At 37.9% G+C, this 16,047-nt stretch overlaps 1 protein-coding gene across 3 annotated transcripts in view; it reads left to right on the top strand.

Annotated features, from left to right (window-relative positions):
- Nucleotides 1-397: 397 nt before the first annotated feature.
- Nucleotides 398-16,047, top strand: part of TRDN (triadin) — a 301,414-nt gene continuing 285,764 nt past the window's right edge. For all 3 annotated transcript variants that reach the window (XM_080663584.1, XM_080663583.1, XM_080663585.1), the window contains exon 1: nt 398-952. In XM_080663584.1, coding sequence (XP_080519710.1) covers nt 931-952 — 22 coding nt within the window. In that variant the 5' untranslated portion in view covers nt 398-930. The remainder of the gene's footprint in view (nt 953-16,047) is intronic.

Below are 16,047 nucleotides of genomic sequence, written 5' to 3'. Positions count from 1 at the left end.
AAACTTTGGGCCACCTTCCCTTTCTTTTATTGCATACATAAGTTCAGATACTTTGTTTTTAGTAAGATATTAAAGTGAACCAAAAATCGAGTAATTCATCTGTTCTCAAATGTTAATATAAGTTCATATTACATATTTCTTATTGACTAGTGTTTGGATAGTCTTAGTCTCCTACAAGGAAGCTTCAGGATTTAATAGTTGCAACTTTAAGCGTAGCCCTATATAAATAACTGCACTTGCTCAGTGGATTTAGACTGATAGGGAATCAAGGTGGAGAAAATGACTTAAGACTACCCTCCCCTTTGCCTCTGCTAGACATTGCAGGACCCTCCCCACACCAAATAAGGGGAAGAGGAATGTTCTGAGCATTAAGGGGCACTAAGAATAAATCTGAGTTATCATGGATAAGATTACTTTCAACTCTTTATTTCATGTTTTCAGATGTAGACCCCGAGAACTGTAATTATCTTAGGAAAACTGCGAGGGATTAAGCAATACTTTTTAGTTCCTTTTCCTTCTTTCATTATTTCTTTATTTTTTTTTATTGCCTATCTCTATTTGGGGCTGGGGAGCTGGTGTGTGTGTGTGTGTGTGTGTGTGTGTGTGTGTGTGTGTGTGTGTTTCCCAGTGCCCAAAAAAAAAGTACTGAAGAGTCCTAGGGAGATGAGGCTATTTTTATTCGAAGCTGATACTTCTGCCTGTGCCACAAGTGCTGCTTGGAAAGGGCTCAGGTTGTTTCCAGGGGGAGAACTCTGCAGAGAAGAGACAAGTTCAAGAAGACAACAAAGGAGCAGCAGGAACAGCCAGGAAAACCAAGAGCCCTCACTCTTCACCCAGAACCCCCCCAGCAGAGTTCTCGAATCCTAAAGTATTCTGCAAAGTGCCACTAGATCAGGACTTCTGGCCTGCCTTTTCCTCTCTGGAACCACCATGACTGAGATCACTGCCGAAGGTACTGCTACCATTTTCCAATTGTATCAACTAGAAAACAAAATAGAAATTGACAGTCAATGTGCCGACTTAAAATGTTGTTTTTAGTTTATTGCTTTGATCAGGTGACGCCATATGGGATCAGAGAAGTGGATTTGGGAGCTGAGAGGCGAGCAGATCCGTGTGTTGGGGGACTGGGAAGAGGTTTTTCGGAAATTTTGCATGTGGAAACTTTTCTGCTCTGCCAAAGGCCCCACTAGTCACTAGTGTCACCCACACCTCTATAAATAGCCATGGCCATGTAACATAGCTGATATCTCACCTAGTAAAAGTATAAGGCTTGCAAGCATGGAGACCACAATAAACTTAAAATGTTGTATTTCGTGTTTCAACTTAGAAAAATGAATTTGAGCATTTTGCCTACTGATATTTTAAAATAGAGATCTTAATTTATTTTTCCTTTCTAACTGGAGTATATAAATACACATACATACAGATTTGTATACAACTTAAGACATAAGTTCTCCCTCAAAATTTTTTTATATTTTACTAGAGACAAGGTTTGGAATTACAGAAAATCACTACAGATCAATGTGATTTCCAAAATAAAGCAATTTAAAACTGGCTGTATTCTGATTCTTTTTAGTCACTCATGTTTCTTTTCCCCTTAAATGATGAATTCTATCTTTATATTAAAACAAATATTTTATTTCAATACTTATTCTGAAAAGGTGCATGCTATAAGTAAAGCATATAATGTTTAATTATTTCACCATGGTAGTAATTGTTTTACATATGTATTATATGTAAAATGTATGTTTAGATGTAAATATACAAATGTCTTTTTATATCTTAAGATAAAAAGTCCCTTTAAAACAACGAAAGCATGTTGAACACAGACACAATCCGGTTCTAGTTGGTGTAAAAATTTGGGAGGTGGATCTAAAATTTGCTTCTGACAGCTGTAAGAAAGTCAGACAGGTGGTGCTCTCAAAGCTTCCAAGTTGAATGCTGTGTTGGTTTGTTTTTAATCAGACAACTGAAAAATAGAACCTGAGGTTTTGGCTCTGCGAATAGACAGTTCGATGGACACACAGTGACTTCAGAGTTGGAGATTTTCTGTATTGATAAGGAGAAATATCTTACTTGTACTTTCCATTGAGACATTTAGTCTGATACCCCAAATTAACAAAAACAATTGCTCAGGGCTTTATGTGTATTTACTTATTTAAACCTCACACAATTCAATTAAGTCAGCATTATTATCTCCATTTGGCAGAAATAGAAACGGTAGCTCAGATGTTTGGTGACTTGCTCAAGACCACATTATTGCCAAGATTAGAAGCTAGTTCCCTAAAATCTAGTTTGTGTTTTCTCTTTCCTGTAAAAGGATATCAGGTTTACTCTTCACCCATTTTAGTTGAGAATTTGCTAACTATATATAAACAGCATTTTTCCCTATTCCTTAGATATTCTGAGTCATACAGCCTTTGGTTTGTCTTAAAGAGTGCAGTCTATAAAAACTTCTTGCTTAGCCCTGCACAAGTTGTTAAGATACCTATGAATATATTTCTCTGCCTCTGCACAAAACTGCCAGCTGAATCAGGAGGTCACTTGGCCAAAACATTTTTGGCTTGTCTGCAGATTATGCTCTGTAGACCTTTGCACTTAATTGATAAAACATTTTACAGGAGAATTCTTCAATATGAAATAGAACTTTTCTATGTTCTCCCCGTGGGAGAGTTTAAAGTGTTCTTGGAAGACCTCCTGGAGTCACCCATTAAAAATCATTGAATTAGAAATAAATTAAAAATGCAAAAAGGCCATCTAGTTCCTGGGTGATGGTCATTTCCTACTCCCTGGCTTTAGCAGTTCATAGGACCTATGTCATCTGAACATCAATTATGTGCTCTTATCATTTTCTGGAATGATTTATTAGTCATATTTCTCGAATGATAATTAGACTGCCAAATCAGAGCTTAACTTTTAAGGTTAGCACTTCAGTCATTCTCAGTGGTGATCTAAAGTTTCTTGCACGCTGCTTCTACTAGACACTTTTCTTTTTGTCTTCATGATTCTCACTTTTTGTGTCTCATCTAGCCTTCTTTTAGAGGTACGCTTTTCTACAGGGCCTTGGTACAACCTGGAATATTCTTTCCTCTCACCTGCTATATTTCTTTTGTACCACTTTTGGACATATTACTTAAATGTAAACACTGCATTAGTAGCCTATGACATCTACTGATTACTCTTCTGATCCATTTATCACAGAGCAAGCAAACACATCGTAGCACTTAAAGTCAGAGCTCAGTAGCCCCTTACAGAGTTCTAGTTCACTGTCCTCACCTCAAATTTTGAAAAACTGAGGTTCGTACAGTTATATGACTCTCCATGGTCATTAATAATTACAGGAGGTCTGAGGATACACTTCATGTCTCCTTTGGCGTAGCCCAGAGCTTATTCAACCATAATGCAGGGCATGTCTCTAAACCTTACCCAGTTCTTCACCCAGATTTCCACTGCATGTTCTAAGCTGGATGACTTCATCTGACAAACGAAAGGAAGTAATGCAAGGTATGGAATTGTCTTTCAGGAACAGAGAAATAGAGTAACCAGAACTGGGACCAAGTTGAACACCAAAGGACTTTAGGCAAACAACATTTTTTGATGCTGGCCTTGATAAATTAATAAAGATAATAATAATTACAATGATAATAACACTTCACATTTATTCAGAAGACATATATCAAGCACAGTGTTAAGCTTGCTTTGTGATCAATTAATCCTCAGGACAACCAAATGAGACAGAGACTTAATTATTGCTATTTACAGAATAGGAACCTGAGGTTTAGAGAGGCCAGAAATTTGCCTGAACTCACACAGCTAGATATGATGTAGCTAGGATTCACAACCACATCTCTGATCCCAAAGTCATGTTGAATACTTCTTCTTGCTGTGTGATACTAATATTTGGAGGTTGATAGGGGCCTACACTAGGTCCCTGTTCTGGTTTGGCCAATGCTACTTTGGGTAGGTTAGAGCTGGCCACAGACTGGATCAGACTCAAACAGCACTAAGTTTTAACACTATAAATAACCTTCTATCTTCTTTGCAGAGGCTCAGTTATTCCTAGACAAGTGCCAAAGTTAGTTTCCCTTCTGAGGTCCATATGAATTTTCAACTACCAATGTCAGCATCTATTTGACAGTATATATCACTATGCAAAATATATTTTGAGTAATCTGTTAATAAAATGACATTTAATTCTTAATAAATTTAAAAAATGGAGATTTTTGAAAAAATATGTAATGTTTTCAAATTGCCAGTTAACTAATACATAAACAAATTATTGTTTATAGCAGGCGTCCTAAAACTACGGCCCGCAAGCCACATGCGGCCCGCCAAGGACGTTTATCCGGCCCGCCGGGTGCCGCTGCCTGTCCTGCTTAGCAGCCGACTCGTCCCGGGCCCGCAGTGCGCATAGGAATTTGTTCATAGTTTTTTTTTAAACTATAGTCCGGCCCTCCAATGGTCTGAGGGACAGTGAACTGGCCCCCTGTTTAAAAAGTTTGAGGACCCCTGGTTTATAGTAATACTTATATAATTGTGCTCATTTGGTCTAAAGACCTCCAAAATAGCAAGAAATAAAATATTTACATAATGGATTCCTGTTGGTAGAAATCATCCTATCTAATAAAAGAGTAATATGCAAATTGACCATACCTTCGCTACGCCCACCAGCCACGCCCACCAGCCACGCCCACCAGCCACGCCCACCAGCCAATCAGGAGCAAATATGCAAATAAACCCAACCAAGATGGCTACGGCCACAGAGAGGAAGAGGGAGGCTTAGGTTTCCCCAGCGATGGAGGAAGCCAAGCTTTCCACCTGCCCTTGCCAGCCTAGGCCTCCACTCAAGGCTACAAAGTTTCAGTGATAGAAGATACATAAACCCAAACAGAAATGACGGCAACCACGGAGCTGGAAAGAGCAGGTGGCTAGGGTTGTCCCCGGTGATGAAGCCAAGCTTTCCGCACACCCTGGCCGGCCCAGGCCTCCGCTTAAGGCTACAAAGTTTCAATTATAGAAGATAAATAAATCCCAAAAGAAATGGCTGCCGCCACCGAGCAAGCAGAAGGCTTGGCTCTGCTCCAGGCTACAAAGTTTCAGTTGTAGAAGATAAATAAACCCCAGATACCAGGGCCTCCCTTGGGTCACCGGGGGGCATGGCCGGCCTGCAAACCACCACAGGCCCCTCGCCCAGGCCGCCCCACGCCCCAAGGGAACCACCACCCTGATCCGGGACACCCTTCAGGGCAAACCAGCTGGCCCCCACCCGTGCACCAGGCCTCTATCCTATCTAATAAAAGAGAAATATGCAGATTGACCATCACTGCAACACACAAGATGGCTGCCCCCATGTGGTCAAAGATCCTGCCCCCATGTGGACACAAGATGGCCACCACAAGATGGGGACAGAAACTGGGGCGAACCCAGGCCTGCAAGGGAGGGCAGTTGGGAGGGACCAGGCCTGCAAGGGAGGGCAGTTGTGGGTGATCAGGCCAGCAGGGGAGGGTAGTTGGGAGGGACCCAGGCCTGCAGGGGAGAGCAGTTGGGGGGGACCAGGCCTGCAGGGGAGGGCAGTTAGGGGCAAACAGGCTGGCAGGGGAGCAGTTAAGCATCAATCAGGCTGGCAGGTTAGTGGTTAGGGGGTGATTAGGCTGGCAGGCAGAAGTGGTTAGGGGCATCAGGAAGGCAGGCAGGCAAGCAGTTGGGAGCCAGCAGTCCTGGATTGTGATAGGGATGTCTGACTGCCCGTTTAAGCCCGATCCCAGTGGGATCAGACCTAATCGGGCAGTCGGACATCCCTCGAGGGGTCCCAGATTGGAGAGGGTGTAGGCTGGGCTGAGGGACACCCCCCCACCCCCGTGCATGAATTTCATGCACTGGGCCTCTAGTGTGTGTGTGTGTGTGTGTGTGTGTGTGTGTGTGTGTGTGTGTGTATATAATTAGCATTACTAGAACACTTAGTTGAGAAAAATTCTTTTTTTTAAAGTTATAAGTATGTCATTCTCTCAACTTCTAAACTATATAATTTCAGGATTCAGGAGAAGGGTTATTGTACTGTGTATGCAATTCTTTTCTTACTATTAGTTCAAGTGTATTTCACTGTGTCTGTATCAAACCTATGAGAGGGTTTTTATGTTACACAATGCACTGCTTTGACAGAACCTGTAGCACACGAGGACCCATTGTTGCTCTCAAGGAAAAAGATCAATAATTTATAGCTAAACTACTTAACAACTATGTACAGAAGTTATATCATTTACAGCAACGGATAGTAAAATTAAAAGAAGGAAGAGATCCAACTTACATATCTGTAATTATCTGACTAAAACCAAGAGCAGCTACTCTGGCCTAAGTGGAGATGACTTGTGGGTGGGAGGAGGAGAAAGAGAATAAAGCACTAGGTCCACGTCTAATTACTTCTGGGTATGTTCTCCTTTCCACGAAAAGCAATAGACCACAGAATATCATTTTTAGATGCAGGGACACATTTTAAAGTCGAAATTAATAAGTCAGTGTATTTGGAGGAGAATCATGATGGTAAGAAGCACAGTTAAAGGAAAAGATGTATATACAGGCCATTTAAATGCAAGGTTAGAATTTTTTTACTATTATGTACCACTAGAGGAAAATGCAAAGATCCTTGTATAAAAGTCTGGAAACCACAATAATGCAAGCTGTTGGCAAAATATAGGGCAAAACCTAACCAACCAGTAAAATGATAGCGAGGACTAACAAAATAAAAAAAAAATAATAAAAGAGAGAAAAAGAAAAGAACAACAATAAAAATATAGCCTCCAATTTTCAAGAAACAGAGGGGCACAGAATATGCTATAAACTATACCATAACATGAAGTCAACAAAATCCAGAGTATAGGAACCTCTACAGTACAAACAAACCAGTTCCTTCAAATAAGTTATTAGGATCAAAAAGAGATGCCAAAAATCTTATAGCTTAAAAGATATAAAAATAGAGCAACTCATCACAATGTGTACGATTATTGGATCATAATTTAAAGAAACTTAAAAAATTATAATGAAATAATTGGAAATTTGACACACTTTGGATATTAGATTTAGTAAATTATTATATTTTTAGTGGAATAAACATATCATGGTTGTGCTTTAATACATATTTGAAGATCATATTCAAATATATACTGATGAGCTGATACAGTGTTTGAAATGTACTTCTATGTAATATGCTAGAGAGGAATGTAGGTGGGTTTGTGGGTATAGAATTGGTCATGAGTTGATTATATTTTGACTGGTGATGGGTACTTGGGGTTTCATTACAATATTCTGTCTACTTTTGTGAATATTCAAGCCTCTCCTTAATTAAGAATTAGAAAGAAAAACAGAGCTAATGCTTTTAGTAAAGTAAATAAATTAATAGGAATACATTTTTGTAACACACACACACACATACACATTGGTAAGTGAATTCACTGACCACCAAATCCTATATAATAAAAGCCTAATATGCTAAGTGTCCAGTTGTCTGGTCGTCGTTCAACCAACCAAAGCGTAATATGCTAATGATATGCTAAGGCCACTCAACCGCTCGCTATGACATGCACTGACCACCAGGGGACAGATGCTCTGACTGATAGGTTAGCTTGCTGCTGGGGTCCGGCCCATTGGGACTGAGTGAGATGGGCTGGACATGCCCTAGAGCCCTCCTGCGGTCCCTCCCTGGCTGGCCAACCTCCTGCGTCCCTCCCCAGCCCTGATTGTGCACCTGTGGGGTCCCTCATCCTGGCCTGCGTCCTCTCAAAATCCGGGACCCCTTTGGGGAATGTCGGAGAGCTGGTTTCGGCCCAATCCTGCAGGCCAGGCTGAGGGCCCCCACTGGCGCACGAATACATGCACCAGGCCTCTAGTTTATTTATAAGTGCAAATTACTCTCTAAAGCGAACAGTCTGTTGTTATTGAAATGGAAAACAAATATACTAATATTAGAGGAGTCCAGGAATGTACATTACATTTGTAACAGCAGACAAGGAAATGCCAATTTTTAAATATAATCATAATGTGGGAATCTGGAGATTAGTTTTATATATTTTTTTCCAAATTATCAGTGACAGTAATTAGTAACAGATTATTTTGAGATGGTCCATATGAAAACCTAAGAAATTAAAAACCTAAGGAGCCAGTATGATGCAAGTAAAATAATTCTAAGAAACACTGGTCTGAAATATCTCTGTATTGACAGGGTATGAAGGGCTAAGGTCTTACATGAATATCTCTTTTAAATATCACAGAAACTCTGAAAAGCTAGAAAGCAGATATCACATAAACCTGATCAGTCTGACTAAAACTACTTGACCTTCTGTACTGTTCAAGTTGAATTTAGAAAAAGTGAAGAAAGCAGATTGTGAAAATCAGTGGGCGATAGAGTTCATTGAAAACCAGAGAGAAAAAGTAATGCAGAGCTGAGAGAAGACAGCATTAAAGTAATTAAAGGCAGTGTGACAGAGTAGAAAGTGTGTGGGGTTTCAAGTCAGAAATCTGGCCATATGTGTTCTGGGGAGGATGGGGGAGCCTCATGGGGCCAGGCCGGAAACTAGTGGGTGAATCTTGGTTAACTGTGTGTCACATGGCCAGATAATTTTTTCAACTTTTTATAAGATCTTGCTAGTTGGTAAAATTAAGTTTACATTGTTTTAATTGTGCAAAGCATCCGTGGTGCAAAATCTGCAGTGAAAGTGAACAGAAAATATATCTTTCTAGTGTCAGTCCTAGCTGGGTTCCATTAAGAATCTTTATGTTGTAGCTTTTTTTATTTGTAATAGTGACTCTCCCTGCCCCAACCCCCACCCCACCGCACACAGTACCCAAGGAAAATGTTCTGTTTGCCATCTTAAGTGCTTTTTGTTTTTTCTTATTTATTTTTGGTCATCGTTGTGACTATAATTTAAAAATCATGCTACTTTTACAATGCAAAATGAATTGAGCCTATTCAGTTATTCCAAGGGCATAGGAATACTTAGAGATTTAAAGCCTCCAATACTGTTTGCATTAATTTTTAATCAGTTAACAATATTTAATATGAGAGAAACATAAAATGGTGCAACTAAGCAAGTTTTAAATTGTCTACATTGACCTTTGGGTTGAATATATCAATTTGAAAAGAGAATGCATAGATGGCTAAGATTTTTCTGTTAAGCTTTTGGTTTTACAGTCATGGAGTTTAAAACAGTATTTTCTTTTCTTCCTTCAAATAAAAAAAGAATATATTTAGAAAATTTAAAACCTGTAAATGAAGTGAAAACCTTTATTTGGTGACTATGCATCAATATCTTACAATTATCGCAAGTTTATAGAGTTTAGGTTTATTCATCTTCAAGTTCTATGAAGATTTGTGAAAGTTAAGTTTTTTGCTATCCTCAATTCTGATTTCCTGTGGATAATCTCAGTGAAGTGCACAATTTCTGTTAGGAAATGCTTACTTGAGTGTCACATAAACATGTATTGCCCCAAGTGAGGGTTATTCAGAGATAGATGAACTTCCTAACACAAAACTGTAGTATTTTTCCATCTTCAAAGGAAGTTAAAAAGAATATTGTTGGCATATGTGTAATGAGTAAAGTTCTCCTTCTCTCTGTACAAATCATGCTCTCTAAACATCAAACCTTCCACACCTCTTTGCTGAAGCAAGCTGTCAAAGGCACATAGAATTTATGATTTTGAGAGATCCTTTGGTATGTAAATGAGCTGTTTCATCATAAACCACAGAGCCCATCTTACAAATATCCCCTTTAAATATATATGGCTTAAGTATTTTCTAATATGGTAGCTATGACAGAGGCTGGAGCATGTGGAGTTCACTTAAAAAAGTTAAAGATACAATGTTGTAACCTACAAGAACAAACTTCATTTCTATTCAGCAGCCTGCTTTTTATAAGGGGAATCTGGTTTTATTCAGAAGGCAGGGGGCCACAGCTCATTGCACTGGACTGGTTTTACCTTCGGTACTCCTTTGCTGCATTGTTCTCTCTCCACCCCGGGTTACTGAAATGGTGAGACACACAAAAGAAAGAAAAAGTGCTTAATATTTAGAACTTAGTTTTAAAAAGGTCTGAGCACATTGGATATGAGAAAATCAGTTCCCACTTATTTAAACTTTCAAAATACATTTTTAGCAAGGTTTCCCTGGAAAATTTATTGTGACCTTTTAAAATAAAATCATCATGTGATTAAAAGAATTTCTGTGGTAGACATTTGATACAATGTCAAGGCAGAAATGGTAAATACCAAGTGTTGCGTCTTTGACCTTCAGTGCTGGAGCTATTATTTTTGTCCCTGGTTATTCCTATTTGACTTGTGTACAATTGCCTGGAAGGAAAAGAGTGTACTATAGAATCTTTCAGTTATCTTAGTATGGTAAAGAAAAACAAGTTTGTGAATATAAATCTGCAGAAGTATTAGATGCTGCGTTTAGGGAAAAGCAAATAAAGTCCATTTGAAATATAACAAAATTTTAGATTCTATGGTATTAATTGACAACCTATAAACAGACTTATAAAGCAGGAGGTCACGTCAGAGTTTCAGTTGTAATCAATATTTTAGCACCTATTATGTACTAGGCTGAATGCCAGACAATGGGGACATGAAGATGAATAACACAAGGTCTCTGACTCTAATATAGTAGATTGAAAAACAAGAAAAAAAAGACCAGGAAAATTAAGACTGTACAGATTTAAAAACATATGGCTACCGTTGGATTTATGAATGATGGGTATTTAATTTAGTTGAATAAAGTCATGCTATCGTTCATAAATTTTATCATTAATGAACACATTGAAACTCACTGAAAATAGTTTTAGAATGATAAAGAATGCCCCATCATTGACTCTGTTAATCTGCATTGCACATGCCATTGTTGGGAAGGTAAATGGCTGGACAAAGAATAAAGAGATTAGGAGTAGGTTGGATCAATGTAGAAATGAAGAAAAAAGAGATAGGTTGTAGGGGATAGATCTGTGGGATGAAGCCCTCAAATGACCAATGTACAGAGTTCCCTGGCTATGAAATTGGGTAAAAATCCTGGTTTAAATACTCTATTTTTATTAAGTCATCCTATTGCTATAATATTGAAAAGGTTGGATATCTTACAGTCCTCATTTATTTTGAATTGGTTGTTTATTGTGATCTCTAGGTTTTTCCCTCCCCCACCTATATAGTTTTCCCATTATTTGTATTTCCATTGCTGCTTTTTATTCCCAAATATTCTATTTTAAGCTTAATTTGTATTTATGGAGCACCACTTCTAATGCATAAAGAAATTATAAGCCCGGCTGGCATGGCTCAGTGGTTGAGTGTCAGTCTATGAAGCAGGAGGTCACAGTTCCATTCCAGATCAGGGCATATGCCCTGGTTGTGGGCTGATCCCCTGTGTGGGGCATGCAGGAGGCAGCCAATCAATGATTCTCTCTCATCATTGATATTTATATCTCTCTTTCCCTCTCCCTCCTTCTCTGAAATCAATAAAAATATAAAAAAATAAGAAATGATGAAATAATAGTCAGATAGGTACTCATTAAATAAGCTTCTTCACATTAATAATGAGAAATTGGTTTTTAAATAAAAACTAACTCTATGGTCAGTGTTGTTCTAAGTTCTTACTATGAGAACCAGTGTTACAGACTAGTGGTCTTGTCAAGATGTCCTTGAAATGTGAAATATATACAAATGTAGTCCTCAGGAGAAATGAAATAATTGCATAAATAACTATATGATACAAGGCTGTTTCCTAAGAAGTTCCAAGTTTCCTAAAAGAAGTAACAGTTAAAATCTATAATAATAAAAGGATAATATGCTAATTAGACTGGATGTCATTCCGGACATCCTTCCAGACGTCATTCCAGTCGAAGCCGGGGCTGGAGGGAAGCAGCCCTGGTCCCGGGTGCCTGCTAGAGGGGCCGGAGGAAGGAAGCCGGTGCCGGCAGCCAGGGGAAGGAAGGCCTATTCTTGCATAAATTTTCATGCATTGGGCCTCTAGTTATATATAAAAATTGTGAGATAGAATCCTTGGTTTCTCACCACTCAAGTCTAAAGTAGACATTTACACACATGAAACAACTAAAGAATGGGCTGATATGTAACAAATAAACTGTTATGAGATATGATTATCAGAGAAATATAGGAAGAGGAAAATAGATGAACTTGGTTGATGAGTGATTCTCATAAAGAAGTAAAACTTAAGTTAGAACTTGAAGGATATTTCTAAGTGAAAAAGGACAGGAACAGAAAGGAAATGCAAATAATTCAATTTCATCAACACCCCGAGATCCTGGAAGTTCTAGGTTAATTTATTTAACAAATAGTTATTTGATATGTTTTCACTAAATTTATATCTTGGCCTCATGCTCTATGTTGAATCAAAGGTAGAGGAGACACATTTTATTGGCATTTGGGGAAGGAGAATTTGTCAGAAAGGTCTTTCTAGACATTACAGGACAATTTGCATGCAGTACACCTATCACCTCAATTTTGACTCCTCAATCCCACACATTTTCCTAAAGGGATGCTAACCTACATCCCAGTTAATGACCAACTGTGCTCAACTATGAGAAACTCCTGGCTTAGTTATCTTCTAATCTTACACAGATAATTCTTTTTAAGTAAAAATAAGGGATTTCTATAAGTGGGACTGTCTTTTTAAAATCCTCCTGTCAGTTACCAACTAAGAGTCAGTATATTAATTATAGCCATTTGTCCAGTGATTAGAGTTTTCTGGAATCGAATATAATCTTTACTGATATGTAATTATGTCTGGCTGCTTTGATTTGCTATTTATAATTCTATAGTAGAAAGAAAAAAAAAGACAATAATTTTAAGGAAATTTGGGGCAAAGAGATTCACAAGTAAATGAAATGACATGATTCCCCCTTGAGGAAAACCAGTGAAAGGTGATGGCTTATTTTTGTGTACTTGAGCTAATAAGTTGACGTGACAGCATAATTTGAGGAGAGCACAGGTGGAAGCAGCTCTGATGGGTAAACTGAAAGGCAGGACTTTGCAAAATTGCCTCACATCATTTTATAGAAGCTAAGTAATAAACTGGAGTGTGGATTACATTTCTTTACTTGATACTCACCCTATATTGGGACATGTTGAACTCTGCATGTCCACTTAGAGCATCTCCAATGTTTGTTTTCTTTTAATCCTTTGAGTCACTACCAAAATGACAAATGTGTTTGCTAATCATGTAGGGACTCACTTAAAATTAAGTTGTTAGATAACACTGACCTACCTAGAAGCCAAAATCCACAAGTGCTCTATTTACACATGAAAAATGAATTAGATAACCATGGCAATTTTTGATTTTCAAGAGACCAGCCATCTTATCAGTTCAGTGTTAAAAGAAGTGTATAATGGGTCATCACAGTTTTTAGTTTTATTAGTTTGGAGAGAGAGAGAGAGAGAGAGAGAGAGAGAGAGAGAGAGAGAGAGAGAGAGAGAGAGAGAGACTGAGATTTGTTACTCCACTTATTTTTGCATTCACTGGTTGAGTCATGTATGTGCCCTGACTGGGAACTGAACCTACCTTGGTGTGTTAGGATGACGCTCCAACCAACTGAACTACCCAGCCAAAGCAAGTCATCATAGTTTTTAAAATGTTTTTAATTTTTCTATAAGTTATTTTCATAAAATAAAGGCAATGAAAGTTGCATACATCACATACATTTATATATAATTTACTAAACATAACCCACACCCAAGTCAGGAAACAATATTTCCATCACCTTTGAAGTCTATTTCCATCTGCCCACCCACCAACTGACTCTCACTTCAGTTTTGCTTCCTAATCAAGACTCCCCTTCTCTAAACCTTCCCCACAGGGAATAATTATTCTGACTTTTTGGATAACAATCTTCTTGCTTTGCATAATAGTTTTATGACTTCCACAAACCATATAACTTAGTTCTTCCAAGTTTGTTCTCTCTCTCTCTGGAACCACAGAGTATGTATTATTTTATGCCTTGATGCATTGATTCAATACTCTATAAGACTCACCTATTTCATTGTATGTAGCAGTAGTTTGTTATTTTTCTTTCTGTAGAGTATTTCATTGTAAGAATGTCGAAATTCATTTATTATTGCATTTTTTAAAATTGACAATGATCATCCCTCCTCTTTTAATTTAATATTCTATGGTTCTATCATCAATGTATATTTATTTTATGACACTGCTCTGTTCTAAAAAGGTACATTCAGCATGGAGAACATACATCAATCAAATTGGATAGCATGGACAAAACTGTACATGGTCAAAAGGTGACCTCAGTGGCTATCTACTGAAGTACCCCAGCTTCTTTTTCAGAAGAAATTCACCTAGCCCCAGGCTTTGTAGGGAACAGGAAGAGAATGAATAAGAAGGACTACTTAGAGATAAAGAAGTAATCCCCAATATAGAGTGACCCTTATCTGAGACTGTATAGGCAGTAGCTCAAAAATTAACATTTAGACCTGGCATTAGAGATTCTCAATTACTACCCCATTTGGACATTTTCCAAATGTGAGTGGAAATTATATTTGATTATTATTCTTAAAAGATGCCCTGGCTGTGGGCCAGCGAATTGAAGCAACTTTCAATAAGCAACAGTAAGAACCCCACACAGTACTTTGTTCTGCTGAACAGGCCTAGACAACACTTTGCATAGAGAAGTGTTCACACAGTGTCTATTGATAAAGAGGAGAGAAAATATTAGTTTTGGTTTGCATAATAATGGCCCACAAAGACATCCATATATCAATCCCCAGAACCTGTAAATGTGATATTTTATAATGCAAAAGGGAATTTTCAGATGTGATTAAATTAAGGGCCTGGAGATAGAGAGATTATCCTATATTATGTGAGTGGGTCTATTCTAATCAAAGAAGTTTTTAAAAGTGGAGAACCTTCCTCACTGTGGTTAGAGGAAGATGTGATATCACTTGATCAGCCACTACTGGCTTTAAAGATGGAGAAAAGGGCTGGCCGGGGTTGCTCAGTGGTTGATCATCAGCTTATGAACCAGGAGGTCATGATTCCATTCCCAGCTGGGGCATGCCTCAGGTTGCAGGCTCCATCCCCAGTAGGGGGCGTGTAAGAGGCAGCCAATTGATTATTCCCTCTCATCACTGATGTTTCTAACTTTCCTTCTCCCTTCCTTTCTGAAATCAATAAAAAAATATATATAAAAGAGAGAAAAGGCCATGAGTTAAAGAATACAGTAGCCTGTGGAAGCTGGAAAGAGCAAGGAGACCAGCTCTCCCTTAGAGCTCCTTGAAACCCATACTGGATTTCTGAATCACAGAACTGTACGATAGTAAATAAATTTGTGATACTGTAAGCCACTGAATTGGTGGTAATTTGTCATGGCAGCATTAGAAAACTAATATACCAGGGCCTATCTGGTTACTATAAATCTCTCTTATGCACCAAGAGACAAATTTTTAGAAGGCTCATATAAAATTGACATAGAAGAATTGCAAATTTATTTTCCACAAAATATTTTTACATAAATCACTCTTTAAATAAAATGAATACAGCTCCCTTCTATATAAGAAAACTGAGGCTAAAAAGGAGTTCCTTTCTCAAGGTCATAGAGCTTATTATTGGGACAATTAATAATGGATTAATGACAAGGTTATTCTCTATGTAAAACTATATGCTGAATTTCCCTCCAATAAGTGGAGTTTTCTAGTAACATGTCTCCCTGGTAACTAGAAAATTTAGAGAGACACTTCATTTTGGTTTGTATTTCCACCAAAAGATAATTGCAAATCTTAAGAAAGGAGGCTGTAGTTTGTGCAGTATTTAGTCCTTCTTAATATCTCTACCAGTATGATTAATCTATTTTCATACAAGTCTATGAGCATTTCTGAAACACAAATTGTGAATTGTTCTATAATCAATAACAGTTGCATATGTACTTAGTTATCTACACATAATATCGAATACATATTGTCCACACTGTCTAGATGATTATAAAGTGAATGTCTTTATTTTATTTTTTTTTTAAATCTTCACCCGAAGATATTTCTCCATTGATTTTTAGA

The sequence above is a fragment of the Plecotus auritus genome (genome assembly GCF_963455305.1).
Source record: "Plecotus auritus genome assembly, chromosome: 4".
NCBI classification, from domain to species: domain Eukaryota; kingdom Metazoa; phylum Chordata; class Mammalia; order Chiroptera; family Vespertilionidae; genus Plecotus; species Plecotus auritus.
Note: the sequence above shows the minus strand (reverse complement) of the source record. Positions and strands in the feature narration are given on the sequence as shown.